At 44.0% G+C, this 16,123-nt stretch overlaps 1 protein-coding gene across 1 annotated transcript in view; it reads left to right on the top strand.

Annotated features, from left to right (window-relative positions):
• MAN2B2 (mannosidase alpha class 2B member 2) overlaps nt 1-16,123 on the top strand; it is a 171,375-nt gene that overhangs the window by 19,850 nt on the left and 135,402 nt on the right. The window contains exons 3-4 of the mRNA XM_030191167.1: nt 505-651; nt 7,141-7,246. Of these exons, the coding sequence (XP_030047027.1) occupies nt 505-651; nt 7,141-7,246 (253 nt within the window). The remainder of the gene's footprint in view (nt 1-504; nt 652-7,140; nt 7,247-16,123) is intronic.

Genomic DNA, 16,123 nt, shown 5'->3' with positions numbered 1-16,123 from the left:
TGTTTACTATCTAAATAGAACCTGTTGAGATCAGGACATATAGCTACTCACGGGTTCTCAAATATAACTGTTCACAGGGCCTCAGCAAGGAGATCTTTTTCTCTCTTCTCCCAAGCTGAGACCGAAGAAAAAGCCAGTACATCCTAGCTGAATTTTGAGCTCCGGTGCTAATCAAAGCCCAGAACAGCAAGTTTTAAAAAATAGCTGGCCACATCAGTGCAGGTTACCTCTTATCTGTGTTAACTAAAGAAGGAACAGTCAGTTCTCAGTAACAGCTTTAAACATAAGCATGCAACACCTGTTGGCCACACTAGAGAAATACACTTCAAGAAATAATACTGTTTTACAGGTTTAAAACCCACTGTTTTGTCATAGTCACCATACTCTGCATTTATGTTTCTGAATTATGTTCAGTTTTTAAGGAGCAAATATCAAACTGAGTTATGTTGGTATGAACTCTATGGCCTGGTCTTTCTGAAAATGCAACATTTTTGGTTCTCACAGGAAAGTATGCATGCCTATGCTGCCAACGTTTATTCCTCGGTGGTAGAAGAACTGGTGAAAGTGAAACATCGCAAATTCAGTATTGTGGAGCAGGAGTTTTTCCGTCTCTGGTGGGACGCTGTAGCTACGAACACACAAAAACAGCAGGTAATGAGTGCAGTTGCTGGTACTTTTAATAGCACCTTTACAGACAAGACTGAAAAAATGAATGAAACAAACGCTCCGGTCAGTTGTTCTGCACAGGGGTTGGGGTCTTGTTGCATAATTGTTAGGATCTTTCCAGCTCGATGTGAATGAAATGCTATGTACCCATGACTACCTGACTTTGACAGATCTGGAAAGCGAATATGCTCTAAGAAGATGTGTTTTAAAAGGTTATATATTTTTCTTGATTGGATCCAAGCTCCAGATGCTTAAGAACTTAGAAGACTTTTTAAAAATGTGATCATATTTCTTTGATCCTGCTCACAGCATATTTATTTTCTCCTGTATAGAGAAATGCACTCTTTGAAGGCAGTTCTACTGCATAAGGGCGCTACTATTTAGGCAACATAATACCGCAGATAATGAGCCTATTCTATAAGAATATTTATGAGCATAAGTGTCCCTGTAGAATACTAGCATAACCTGCATCAACATGCCTACATGTAGACGCAAACATTTACAACAGGCCTATGGCTCTGGCAAATTTAGCACCCAAATGCAATGTGTATGCGCACAACTTACAGTATTATGTAAGTTGGCCGCGTAAATTTTGGCCCTCCCTATGACTCACTCATGCCCCTCTTTTCAGTTACACACTATGGGCTCCTTTCATAAAGCCGTGGTATGATACCCAGTGCGGCAAATGCATCAAAGCCCATTCAATTCCTATGGACTTCGTTGCATTTGCCATATGGGAATCACTACCATGGCTTAGTAAAAGGAACCTTATGCCATTTAAGTATGTAGGTATAGAATAGCGCCTGGCCATGCTACTGCTGTTTACATGTGTAAGTGAGCTCCTGCCTACCCGCGTGGATGGCAGTATTCTATAAATTTAAGTGTTCAAAAGGCACTAAAATGTAGGTGACCTGTTATAGAAAGAGTGGATTTGTGTGTGCTTGTGTGTTCATATATATATATATATTTTTTTTTTTGTAACTTCACAATAATTTTTATATACAATTTGAACATAATATTGTACAATATAGTTTATCTATACCAAACCTTTTGTGATATCTGCAGTTGAATCTTCCAAAAACTATGAACTGCAGAATTATTCCAGAATAAATATTTGGCATTTTGCTTGAAATGGAAATTGTAATAATAAAAAAATCCATGCAACATGTATAGATATTAGAATAAAACTTTTAAAAAATATTTTATGTGATGAACATTTAGAAAAAGAACTTTCCTTAGTTTCAGACATCAGAAATTTTCTCTAGAAGATTTCATAATAGATAACAACAGTTAAGCAAGCTACTTCACAATTATAATTGATTGCAATTAACATAACCTATGCTACTTAAGCAGTTTTGCTTGTGATATTTTATCTTGTGATCTTGGGGTAAGTGTTCCTTTTATTAAGCTGTGGTAAAGTGATCCATGCTAGTTTTGGCACGTGAAATTGGCGCACTTGGCCATTTTTTACCACGGTGGGAAAAAGGCCTTTTTAAAAATAGGGCAGTAAAAAGCCAAGTGCTAATATTAAAATTAGCGCGCAGCTATTTACTGCCTGAGCCCTTACCGCCACCTATTTAGAAGGCAGTAAGGGCTTACACGCTACTCGTGCGGTAATTGGGCAGCGTGTGGCAATGTGGCCATGCTGCCAATTACTGCCGGGAATGCCCCGTGCAGCAGAAAATAGAAAATTATTTTCTACTGCAGGAAACTGCACGTGCCAACTTCAGAACTACTGCCAGGTGCCCGCGCTACCCTGGCGGTAGGGTTGATTTGGCACGTGTTACCCGCGCGGTAGCCCTACCACTGCTTAGTAAAAGGGCCCCTAAAAGTGGTAATGTGGAGTAATTCTAAATGTCTGTAATTCCTTTGAAATTGAAAACTTATTTGTTTAAAAAGTTTTTAAATGAATAATATGGGATTCTGGTACATTGATGTTATATTGTTTTATTTATTTTTATTTATTTATTGCATTTGTATCCCACCTTTTCCCACCTATTTGTAGGCTCAAAGTGGCTTACAGAGTGTGGTTATGACATAATCATTTCGTGTTAACAGGTACATTTCTTGTAGTTTGAATGTTGGTAATAGAAGATAAGCATAGTCGTTTCATGATGACAAGTACAATTTTTTATGTGGCACAAGTTGCATTACTGAAATACTTTGTCAGGCTGCCATTTTTTGGCACAGATTGCTTTTTACCAAGGAGGTGACGTGGCTTGTAATCACTGTTTGGTCTGTTTTATGACTTTGACCAACAATTATCTGTTCTGCTGGCTTCATAAGAACCCCTGATAAAGGCTTTGTCTGTTGAAACAAGGCCTGTGTTGGGTTTGTTGTGTCAATTGTAGTTGGCTGGTTCCACTTTTGTGCTACCTGGTTGTTTTTTTGTGGAAGATTTGTGTGTCTTTATTTGATTGATGTCGTTTTATGTGCCATCCTTTTTATGACTAGTTAATCTAATGTAAATCAGCTTTGAACTTGAAGGGTAATTGTTGAATATAAGTACTTGAATTATAATTATAATTATAATTAGTATTTCTACATTGTCACATACTCTGAAATCTTCTCTGTTGAGCAGAGCAGGTATTTCAGGATCTTTGATGAGGAGATCTGACAGGTATTAAATCTTTATGATCGTCATACAAAAAAGCCTTCTCTCTTTTGTCTCTAACAGCAAGACCTTGTCAACTTACTTAAGTAAAAAGCAGGATGTATAGGAATGCATTGGAATACATGTCTATATGTGGCTTTTGAAGCATTTATTTTTGACATAACCATAAAATGGTTTTAGTATATGTTCATATGCTTCCCCGTATGTGTTGCCTCATTAGTAGGCTTTATTTTCTATTTGTACATTTTTGATTTTCTTATGTTACTGTCTTCCAGTTGCTGCTGTCAGTCTTCAGCATATTGTTATTCTGTTTGGCTCTGCTTTAACTGTTTTTCTCTGGACACATGCGACTATTAGGCAGTCGTGCATCTATTGCTAAATATTACTTATCATTTCTATAGTCCTACTAGATATACACAGGGCTGAAGAAATACACACAAGAGATAATCCCTGCTTGACAGAGCTTTTCTATTCAAAATAAACAGCACAAATAGACATGGGGGAAGCCACTGCTTGCCCCGGGATTGGTAGCATGGAATGTTGCTACTATTTGGATTTCTGCCAGGTACTTGTGACCTGGATTGGCCACTGTTGGAAACAGGATACTGGGCTACATGGACCATAGGTCTGACCTAATATAGCTATTCTTATATTCTTTCATTTCTCTCTTAAGTCTCTGAGCAAAAATAACTTCACTCGCCACACCAAGTGTTGTATGAAATGCACATAACTCTTCACTAGAATGCTGCAACAGGCAGATATCCAAACGTCATCTTATTCACTTAACAGTAATTCACGTTATTGGTAGAAGCAGTAATAGCAGTTTATGTTATTGGTAGAGACCTTAACTGAAATGTATATTCTTCGGTAATCCTATTGTAATTACATATTTACAATACTGCCTGCCCACCTATACCCATCCTTTCTGGCAGAACTATCCAAGGCTGTGGCCTCCTGCTCCTGCCGCAGGCAAGCATCCTGTTGGACTTTTCATCAGCCACCGGACCTCCCTGTCCATCCTTCACCTTCAGAGGTGAACTTCCCCCTCTGATTCCAAACAGGCTTCTCCCTACTCTGCTCCCAGGGGTTTTACCCTTTCTACCCTCCCAGAGTTCTCCTCTCAGTTACTGCTCATTCAGCAGAAACTACCACTTTGTTCAGCCTTAGGTTATTGGGCCTGACCAGGATTTCCCCTCTCCTCATAGGTCCCGACGGGTGAGGGCATCCAAAGACCCTATTACCTTTTTTATAACATTTAACTCCACCCCCATATGACGTTACAAGTCACTCACCTCTCAACATCTCCCTTTGGGCTGGGCTCTTTACACCCCCCCCTCCCCATCCCCCTAGTGTACCTGGAGAGCTCCTAATACCAATCTTAGGGGCCTTTTACTAAGTGGCGGTAAGCTCACCACAGGCTTACTGCGCGCCAATACGGAACTATTGCTGGGCTACCACAGGAGCCTGGTGGTAGTTCCCACACCTAGCGCATGCCATTTCCGGCGCTACAAAAATATGCCCTATTTTGTAGCACTGGAACTTAACTGGTGGTAATCGTCGCCCGGTTACCACCAGATTAGCACAGGAGCCCTTACCACCATCTCAATGGGTGACGGTAAGGGCTCCCCCCTCCCCCCCCCCCCCCCCCCCCCCCGAAATGGCTGCGAGGTAAGTGTTTCACTCACTGCATGGTCATTTCTTTTCATCAAAAAAAGACAGCCTTTTACCCGCTACAGTAAAAGAGGGCGTCGGCAAGTGTCAAAACCACACGCTGATGCTAGTGCAGGCCCCCTTTTACCGCAGCTTAGTAAAAGGGCTCCTTAGTAATCCCCTGGGGGAAATCCATTCTGTTTTCCTTTTACCAGGGGATGACATGCATAAAAAACAGACTTATGGACATTGCCTGGCCTCTATCAGAGTAATTTTATAACAGAACATCTATAAAAAAAATTCAAAAATACACTTTTTTAAAGGCAAAGTAAAAACCTATGTGCCGTTATAAAACAGGCTAGCAGAACTATCCTCATATGGGGCAGATGCAAATATGTGCACGTTCTGTATGTGGGTACACACAGTTTATAAAATAGGTGTATATGTGTATATATATATGTCTGCCCGGTGCAGTGTGCTGTTTTTTTAGGGGCAGGAAGATGTTAAGGGAGTGGCATAAATATGTCTTTTTCCCCATCATTTTTGAAAGGCCCTTATGCTAGTAGTCATAAGAGGAGTTGAATTCTTTTAGAGGACAGCAGGATGCTTACCTGCTGTATTGTTGTTCAACTGTGTCTGAAGAGGAGTGCGACAGGAAGCCACTTTGGAGAAAATTTATATCTGGAGCTTGCTTGATAATTCTTTGAATCAGAGCCAGGGCATAATGGACTTTTCAAGCTGCACTTCCAGGGCTATTTTGAAGGCCTTTTCAGCCTTCCTGTGACATTTGCATTACAAGGGAGAAACTCCAGCTTTCATCTTTGTTCTTCCTTGTGGATTAGGCTTCTTAATATAACCTTGTGCACTGGGATTACTGAAGAACATACTTGCACTGGGTAGCTGAAACTTGGGTATCCCTTTTTCTCCTCTATTTACAGCCTGTTTGAGTCAGAGTTATCCAGTGGGGATATATTAGAGGCGGACTGCTTTCATCTGCTTATGAATATATTTATGTCCATATATTAGGGATTGCATTCATTAATATGCATTTGTTTCATTTAGGTGCCTTAAATAAAAACTGCACAAATTAATCAATTTAGTGCACATTAACCTACAAATTTATACAAAGAGAGGATAATTTTATAAGGGATTGCCTAGTGGAAGCACATTTTTCAGGCGTTGATTTTAGATTAATTTTATAAAAACAGGAAGGCACCTACTTGTTTTTATAAAATATTAGCTTAACTGAAGGAAATCATGCATACATGTAAACCAGCCTGTGAGGGGGTATACAGAACACTGCTCCTCACCCTTAAGAAGGATCTCTCAGGTACTGTGAGCCATTACTACTACTACTACTATTTAGCATTTTTATAGCGCTACAAGGCGTCTTAAAACCTCTAGCCCTGCCGATGTTGGCTTTGTCTCATTAATCCATGCTTTTAAATATGCTCTGTAATTTTGTTCTTTGAATCCTGCCAGACGAGTCCAGAACCTATCCATAGAAGCCATGGCAGTTAAGGGCTCTCAGTCCAACAAATTCAGAAAGCTAACAATGAGCATGTTGTAGTCCATCCAGTCTGAAGGAAGTTGTACTCATGGTGTATGGTGGTATCTCATTCTTGGGTTAGTGACCATGAAATGTTTTTGACTGCATCAAGTTTGTCTTGGTGGTAAATTGTCTTCAGTCATCTTAGCTTTGACATAAGGTACTGAGGAACCAGCAACAAAAGTCAGTTCTGAGCTGTTTTTCTCTGGCTCTGTCTGTGGACAGCGGGACATTACTCACTTGCATGGACTGGTCTGGCAGGTCGCAAGGAAAGGAAATTAACAAGTAAATCCACATTTTCCCTTTATAAACATACATAGTCACATGTGCATGAAAATAGCTTCATAAAATTACCCCCATAAAGTCAATTCCTGTGCATTAAAATGTTTTTATTAACAGAACATTTTGAAACAAACTGAAAAAATGAAAATAAGAGAAAAAAGTCCAAAAATGAACCAAACATTTTTTCTTTGTACATTCCTGCTCTATATATAGATATTAAGATGTGTGTGTGTGTGTGCGTGTGTGTGTGTGTGTCTGTGTGTAGATAAGTGAAACGCTGGAGTTGGCCCTATGAAGCCCCCTGCATCCTAGCTTCTTGATTATCTGTCATCTACAGCCTCTCATAGTGTTTTGCATTTTTCTTTTTTGTCTGTCTCAGGTATATCAGTTACTGAAAGAGGGACAGCTAGAATTCATAATCGGAGGTCAAGTAATGCATGATGAGGCAGTAACTGCAATTGATGACCAGATTTTACAGTTAACAGGTACACAGTATGCTTTTTTTCATTATAATTTTAATTTAGATCAATATTTAGCAGGTTGCTGCTCTCTCTCTCTCTCTATATATATATATACAGTGGGGGAAATAAGTATTTGATCCCTTGCTGATTTTGTAAGTTTGCCCACTGACAAAGACATGAGCAGCCCATAATTGAAGGGTAGGTTATTGGTAACAGTGAGAGATAGCACATCACAAATTAAATCCGGAAAATCACATTGTGGAAAGTATATGAATTTATTTGCATTCTGCAGAGGGAAATAAGTATTTAATCCCTCTGGCAAACAAGACCTAATACTTGGTGGCAAAACCCTTGTTGGCAAGCACAGCGGTCAGACGTCTTCTGTAGTTGATGATGAGGTTTGCACACATGTCAGGAGGAATTTTGGTCCACTCCTCTTTGCAGATCATCTCTAAATCATTAAGAGTTCTGGGCTGTCGCTTGGCAACTCGCAGCTTCAGCTCCCTCCATAAGTTTTCAATGGGATTAAGGTCTGGTGACTGGCTAGGCCACTCCATGACCCTAATGTGCTTCTTCCTGAGCCACTCCTTTGTTGCCTTGGCTGTATGTTTTGGGTCATTGTCGTGCTGGAAGACCCAGCCACGACCCATTTTTAAGGCCCTGGCGGAGGGAAGGAGGTTGTCACTCAGAATTGTACGGTACATGGCCCCATCCATTCTCCCATTGATGCGGTGAAGTAGTCCTGTGCCCTTAGCAGAGAAACACCCCCAAAACATAACATTTCCACCTCCATGCTTGACAGTGGGGACGGTGTTCTTTGGGTCATAGGCAGCATTTCTCTTCCTCCAAACACGGCGAGTTGAGTTCATGCCAAAGAGCTCAATTTTTGTCTCATCTGACCACAGCACCTTCTCCCAATCACTCTCGGCATCATCCAGGTGTTCACTGGCAAACTTCAGACGGGCCGTCACATGTGCCTTCCGGAGCAGGGGGACCTTGCGGGCACTGCAGGATTGCAATCCGTTATGTCGTAATGTGTTACCAATGGTTTTCGTGGTGACAGTGGTCCCAGCTGCCTTGAGATCATTGACAAGTTCCCCCTTGTAGTTGTAGGCTGATTTCTAACCTTCCTCATGATCAAGGATACCCCACGAGGTGAGATTTTGCGTGGAGCCCCAGATCTTTGTCGATTGACAGTCATTTTGTACTTCTTCCATTTTCTTACTATGGCACCAACAGTTGTCTCCTTCTCGCCCAGCGTCTTACTGATGGTTTTGTAGCCCATTCCAGCCTTGTGCAGGTGTATGATCTTGTCCCTGACATCCTTAGACAGCTCCTTGCTCTTGGCCATTTTGTAGAGGTTAGAGTCTGACTGATTCACTGAGTCTGTGGACAGGTGTCTTTCATACAGGTGACCATTGCCGACAGCTGTCTGTCATGCAGGTAACGAGTTGATTTGGAGCATCTACCTGGTCTGTAGGGGCCAGATCTCTTACTGGTTGGTGGGGGATCAAATACTTATTTCCCTCTGCAGAATGCAAATAAATTCATATACTTTCCACAATGTGATTTTCCGGATTTAATTTGTGATGTGCTATCTCTCACTGTTACCAATAACCTACCCTTCAATTATGGGCTGCTCATGTCTTTGTCAGTGGGCAAACTTACAAAATCAGCAAGGGATCAAATACTTATTTCCACCACTGTATATATATACACACACCCACACACACATATATATATATATATATATCAATATATATAAAAGGCGAGTGTCGTACTCACTCGCAAATGCGCAGTAGAGACCTCTGCCTCGCCCCCGCGTCAATACGTGATGACGGGGGCGGAACAGAGAGGGTCTGTACTGCACATTTGCGAGGGAGGGACACCGCCGTCGCTAACGCTCCCCCCACCCGGAGTCGCCGCTGCCACCCACCTTCCACCCGGCTGGGCCCCTCCGCTACTGAAACAGCGAGAGTCCGGGAACGCAGCACTGAGCTCTGCTGAGCAGCCGACGTCGGCCTTCCTTCTTCTTCTCTCTGCCTGTGTCCCGCTCGGACGTTCACTGTTTCAATAGCGGAGGGGCCCAGCCGGGTGGAAGGTGGGTGGCGACAGCGATGGCTCCGGGGGGGGGGGGGGGGGGGCAGCGGCGAACTCGGCGGCGCGGGGGGGGGGCTTTCAACCCCCCCTTCCTATAATAGCCCGTTTTTACGGGCTCAAAGGCTAGTATATATATATATATATTGTAATGATGTTTTGCTGGTATCTAATAACTAGGTGGTTTAATTTAGGACACTCTTTTTACTGTCCTAAATTACACTGCATAGCTATATGAATAACAACCAAATATCGCCAGCTGTCCATGGAGTTATGCAGAAAGTCCCTGCGCTGCCCTTGTTCTGCCCCCATACTCTCCGGCTAGTGCCAGAGTGGTCTGTAAGAATTTTCAGCAGCACCATATGGATAATACTGCTGAAAATTAACAGGTAGGGGCCCTTGTATATTTAACGGCTGCTACTAAACATAAGTGCTTTCGAATATCTGGCCCATTTTGTTTCCCCCTCCCCCACCCATCCTAAAAGGTTGAAGTTGTCATTATTGATGTCAACTTATTTCTTATAAACTAGACTTCTTTTATTTTTACTTGTGTTTTTGTTTGAGGTTTTGATGGTTATTAGACCACGTTTATTTTTTTTTCTAATTTTGTGTACATTTTTATGCTGCTTGTGTTCCCTTTTATTTACTTATTGGAGGACTTTCTAAATTTTGATTTGCTTGACTTTTTTTTTTTTTTTTTTTTTTTTTTGGGGGGGGGGGGGGGGTTATAGTGAACTTATGAACATCTTTTTAGTTATAATGTGGGGTTTTTTTCTTGGAACTTGAATCAGGTGCATGGCACCTAGCTGTCTTTAATCCTTCTTGTCAGAGCTGCTGTGAGAGCTTGTAAATATCTGTAGGTTCTGAGGGATTAGAGTTCTATTAGGAAGGGAAACTTCTAATGCAGACTAATACAAATGAACCTAATTAAATGCAAGAAGATATTCTAAGTTAAATATTTCCAGAATTTTGCAGCAGTTGAAATAAAAACAGTTTGCCTTGAAAGCATATAGCAATAACAATGTCGACTGATGGCGATCCCTATAGATATTTGTCCTGAGCTTCGTTCAGTCATCAATCATGAGGCTAATTGTTGGTAGAGAGGCATCCATAGCTGCTGTTATTGGATTGATCCTTCACATTTCTGGCCTTCCTCTTTTGTGTTAACCTTCAGCCTTGCCAACCACGATGTCTTTCTCGATTGATCTTTCTCTTCGCATGATGTTATTTGAGCTTCCAAGGAAAGTTTAGGTTGATCTCCTCCAATACTGATTGATTTGTTCTTCGGGCAGTTATATGGTATACACAGCATTCTTTGCCAACAGCATAATTCAAAGGCATCCTGTCTTGCTTCTTCACTGTTCAATTTTCACACCTACACTAGAGAAGCCCATTTTTTGGCACACCTTAACAAAAGGACTGCAAAGTCAGTTCTTGTTCCAGTCATGGTTGTAGTCTGTAATAAATGATCTTGAGTAGAATCTTGCTGGCATGTGGGATCAGGGCATAACATAAGAATAGCCATACTGGGTCATACCAATGGTTCATCTAGCTCAGTATCCTGTTTTCAACAGTGGCCAAGCCAGGTCACAAGTACCTGGCAGAAACCCAAATAGTGGCAACATTCCATGCTACCAATCGTAGGGCAAACAGTAGCTTCCCCAGGTCTGTCTCAATAACAGACTATGGACGTTTCCTCCAAGAACTTGTCCAAACCTTTTTTTAAACCCAGATACGTTAACCGCTGTTACTACATCCTCCGGCAAAGAATTCCAGAGCTTAACTATCCTTTGAGTGAAAAAATATTTCCTCCTATTTGTTTTAAAAGTATTTCCATGTAACTTCCTTGAGTGTCCCCTAGTCTTTGTACTTTTGGAACGAGTAAAAAATTGATTCACTTCTACTCATTCTATACCACTCAGGATTTGTATTTCCCCTCATTCATCTCTTTTTCAAGTTGAAGAGCCCTAACCTCCTTAGCCTTTCCTCATACGAGAGGAGTTCCATCCCCTTTATCATTTTGGTCGTTCTTTTTTGAACCTTTTCTAAATCTGCTATATCTTTTTTGAGATACGGCGACCAGAACTGAATGCAATACTCAAGGCGAGTTACCATGGAGCGATACAGAGGCATTATAGTATTTTTGGTCTTATTCACCATCCCTTTCCTAATAATTCCTAGCATCCTGTTTGCTTTTTTGGCCACCATCACACACTGAGCAGAAGATTTCAGCGTATTATCTACAACACCTAGATCTTTTTCTTGGGCACTGACCCCCAAGGTGGACCCTAGTATCGGGTAACTATGATTCGGATTATTCTTCCCAATGTGCATCACTTTACATTTGTCCACATTAAATTTCATCTGTCATTTGGATGCCCAGTCTTCCAATTTCCTAAGGTTTTCTTGCAATATTTCACAGTCTGCATGTGTTTTAACAACCTTGAATAGTTGAATAGTTTTGTGTCATCTGCAAATTTAATCACCTGACTCTTTGTTCCAATTTCCATATCATTTATAAATATGTTAAACAGCACTTGTCCCAGTACTAATCCCTGCGGCACTCCACTGTTCACCCTCCTCCATTGAGAGAAATGATCATTTAACCCTACCCTCTGTTTTCTGTCCAATAACCAATTCCTAATCCACACCAGAACATTGCCTCCTACCCCATGACTCTAATTTTCTCAGAAGTCTCTTATTAGGAACTGTGTCAAAAGCTTTGTGAAAATCCAGATGCACTACATCAACTGGCTTACATTTATCCACATGTCAATGTCATTGTCAATGTTTTGCTTATTAATCTCCATATCTCCTGATTAAGGGTTCACTGCGATTTACAAATAAAATTGTAAATGAACAAAGTGTAAATAAAATTTCATGAAGACTAATAACACTTACTAAAAAGATAAGTTTTCAATTTTTTCCTAAAACTTAAATAGTTCAATTCCACCCTGACATTAACTGGAAGAGAATTCCATAAGGGTAACAATACAACTTCAAAGATAGTGCTAAAATTTTGTGAAAAATTAATCTTACCAAAGTACACAGGCCAAAGAAGTAACTTCTTAATCAATCTTGAAGAAGAGCCAAATAGAGATGTAGAGATTGAATTGATCAGAAAATAAGGTGCCAGGTCATGAATTTCTTGATATAAAATACAAATAGCTTTGAATCAAATACGTTCAGCTACTGGAAACCAGGGAAACACTGGTAAATTTATTAATCCTAAAGATCAGTCTCACCACTGTTCTCTGCGTAAGCTGAAGTTTCTTAAGATATTTTGTATTAAGCATTAAGTATAAGATATTAGAGTAATCTAAATGAGTTAGTATTAATATTTGAACCACACAAGCAAAAGTATCTTTGGTAAAGAATGCACGTATTAATCTTAGCTGTCTCAATTTCAATAAAATTCTCTTCCATAAGAAATTCACTTATGAATGATAAGATAATGAAGAATCAAGTATGACTCCTAGGACTCAAGACTCTGTTCCACCTTTAAAGCATTATTCTCCGAGGACAAGCAGGCTGCTTGTTCTCACTGATGGGTGATGTCCACGGCACCCCCTCCAATCGGAATCTTCACTAGCAAAGACGTTTGCTAGCCCTCGCGCGCCCATGCGCACCGCGCATGCGCGACCGTCTTCCCACCCGAACCGGCTCGTGTTCGTCAGTCTTCTTTTGTCCGCGCTCGGTACGGTCGTGTTTTGCCGCTGTTTCATGCCCCTCAGAAGACCTCACGCGTCTTTCGTGTTTCTATTTTTCTGTGTTTGTTTTTTAAAAAAAAAGAGAGAGGAAGGTTCCCTTTTTTCCCGTATTTCTAGCTTTTTCCCAGCGTAAGTATCCTTTCGCTTTCGGAAGCAGCCTTGTTGGCTGCCCGTATGGGTTTTTCTCCCTTTTTTTTTTCTCGGTGCCTATTGTCATCATCGCGCATTTTGATTTCGCCGGTGCGATTTTTCCGCCCATGTCATCGAAGCCTTCCAGCGGCTTCAAGAAGTGCACCCGGATAATCTCGTTCACTGATAGGCACGCTTCGTGTCTTCAGTGTCTGGGGGCTGGGCACCGCCCGCAGGCCTGTAGTTTTTGTGCTCTTTTGCAAAAGAGGACTCGGGTAGCGAGATTAGCCCAGTGGAACGTTCTGTTCTCCGGCGCTTCGACGGCAACAGCATCTCGGGATTCGTCGGGTGCATCGGCGTCGGCAGCACTGAAGTCTTCGGAGATCGCATCGGCGTCGACGGCATCGAGATGTCTTCCTCCTGCGTCGTCGGTACCGAGACTTCGAAAGAGTGCGTCGGCGTCGGTGGTACCGGGACCCCCGCTGGTGCTGATGTCGTCGGACGGTGGTGCTTCGTCTGGAGTGCAGGTGAGGGCTGTCCATTCCCCTGCTGGTGGCGGTGAGCCTTCGGGTAGGTCTCCTCCTGCCCTGAGGGCTCCTGCGGTTCAGCCCCCCCCCCCGGGATCGACCATCTTCGGCCCCGGCCCCGAGGAAGCGACGTCTGGATTAAACGTCCTCCTCATCGGTACCGGGAAGCTCCAGTGACATGCTTCGCTCGAAGAAGTCGAAGAAGCATCGACACCGGTCACCTTCCCGACTTGGTACCGGGAGCTCTGGGTCGCCGAGGGAGTCGGCACCCAGCAGGCATCAGCACCGGGAGGACCGCTCACCCTCCATCCAGGAGGTGTCGGTGCGCTCTACCCTGGACAGCCCGGTACCGCCTCCGTGCACGGAACAGATTCTGACCTAGATGCCTGCACCGGCTTCTCAGTCTTTCTCCACAGCCGCTCTGCACGAGAGTCTCCGGGCCGTTCTTCCTGGCATCCTGGAAGAGCTGTTGTGCCCTTCTCCGGTACCGGGGGTGCCTGCGCCACCGGTGCCGTCGAGTGAGGCGACAGCTGGCCCTTTGCCCGGGGTGAGGTCCCCGGTACTGGTATCGCTTGCGGCACCGGTTTTGGCTGCCTCCCAGGTGGACTCCCCGACGACATCGGGGGAGGGAGCTTCGCCGCTGCCGGCCAGGGAGTCCACCTCTCGACACTCCCACCGTGGCTGTGTTTTCACGGAGTCGGGACGGGTGCGGCTTCAGACACAGGTTCGTGAACTTGTGTCTGATACCGATGATGAGGCCTCGTGGGAGGCAGAGGAGGACATCAGATATTTCTCTGACGAGGAGTCTGATGGCCTTCCTTCTGACCCCACTCCCTCCCCTGAAAGGCAGCTTTCGCCTCTCAAGAGTCTGTCTTTCTCGGCCTTTGTCCGGGAGATGTCTACGGCCATCCCCTTCCCGGTGGTCGTGGAGGATGAGCCAAGGGCTGAGATGTTTGAGCTCTTGGACTATCCTTCTCCACCTAAGGAAGCGTCCACAGTACCTATGCATCATGTCCTGAAAAAGACATTGCTGGCGAACTGGACCAAGCCACTAACTAATCCCCACATTCCCAAGAAGATAGAATCCCAGTATCGGATCCATGGGGAACCAGAGCTGATGCGCACTCAGTTGCCTCACGACTCTGGTGTGGTGGATCTGGCCCTGAAGAAGGCTAAGAGTTTTAGGGAGCATGCTTCGGCGCCCCCGGGCAAAGACCCCAGAACCTTAGACTCCTTTGGGAGGAAGGCCTATCATTCTTCCATGCTCGTGGCCAAGATTCAATCATACCAGCTCTACACGAGCATCCATATACGGAACAATGTGCGGAAGCTGGCGGACTTGGTGGACCAGCTCCCTTCTGAGCAAGCCAAGCCATTTCAGGAGGTGGTCAGGCAGCTGAAGGCATGTAGGAAATTCCTGGCCAGAGGAGTATTTGATACCTTTGATGTTGCGTCCAGGGCCGCTGCTCAAGGTGTGGTGATGCGCAGACTCTCATGGCTGCGTGCCTCCGACCTGGAGAATAGGATCCAGCAGCGGATTGCGGACTCCCCTTGCCGAGCGGATAACATTTTTGGGGAAAAAGTTGGACAGGTGGTAGAACAGCTCCACCAGCGGGTTAACGCTTTCGACAAATTCTCCCGCCGGCAGCCTTCAGCATCTACCTCATCAGGTAGGCGTTTTTATGGGGGAAGGAGGGCTGTTCCCTACTCTTCTGGTAAGCGTAGGTACAATCCTCCCTCTCGACAGCCTGCGGCCCAGGCTAAGCCCCAGCGTGCTCGCTCTCGTCAGCAGCGTGCGCCTCAGCAAGGCCCCACAGCTCTCCAGCAAAAGCAGGGGGCGAGCTTTTGACTGGCTCCAGCAGAGCATAGCCGATATCAAAGTGTCTGTGCCGGACGATCTGCCGGTCGGGGGGAGGTTGAGTTTTTCACCAAAGGTGGCCTCTTATAACCTCCGACCGTTGGGTTCTTCAAATAGTCCGGCAAGGATACGCCCTCAATTTGGCCTCCATGCCTCCAAATTGCCCACCGGGAGCTCAGTCTTTCAGCTTCCAGCACAAGCAGGTACTTGCAGAGGAACTCTCCGCCCTTCTCAGCACCAATGCGGTCGAGCCCGTGCCACCGGGGCAAGAGGGGCTGGGATTCTATTCCAGGTACTTCCTTTTGGAAAAGAAAACAGGGGGGATGCATCCCATCCTAGACCTAAGGGCCCTGAACAAATATCTGGTCAAGGAAAAGTTCAGGATGCTTTCCCTGGGCACCCTTCTTCCCATGATTCAGGAAAAAGATTGGCTATGCTCTCTGGACTTAAAGGATGCTTACACGCATATCCCGATACTGCCAGCTGACAGACAGTATCTCCGATTCCGTCTGGGAACACGTCACTTCCAGTACTGTGTGCTACCCTTTGGGCTCGCCTCTGCGCCCAGGGTATTCACGAA

Source organism: Microcaecilia unicolor, chromosome 2 (assembly GCF_901765095.1).
Source record: "Microcaecilia unicolor chromosome 2, aMicUni1.1, whole genome shotgun sequence".
Taxonomy (NCBI): Eukaryota; Metazoa; Chordata; class Amphibia; order Gymnophiona; family Siphonopidae; genus Microcaecilia; species Microcaecilia unicolor.
This window is presented reverse-complemented; position numbering and strand designations above follow the sequence as displayed.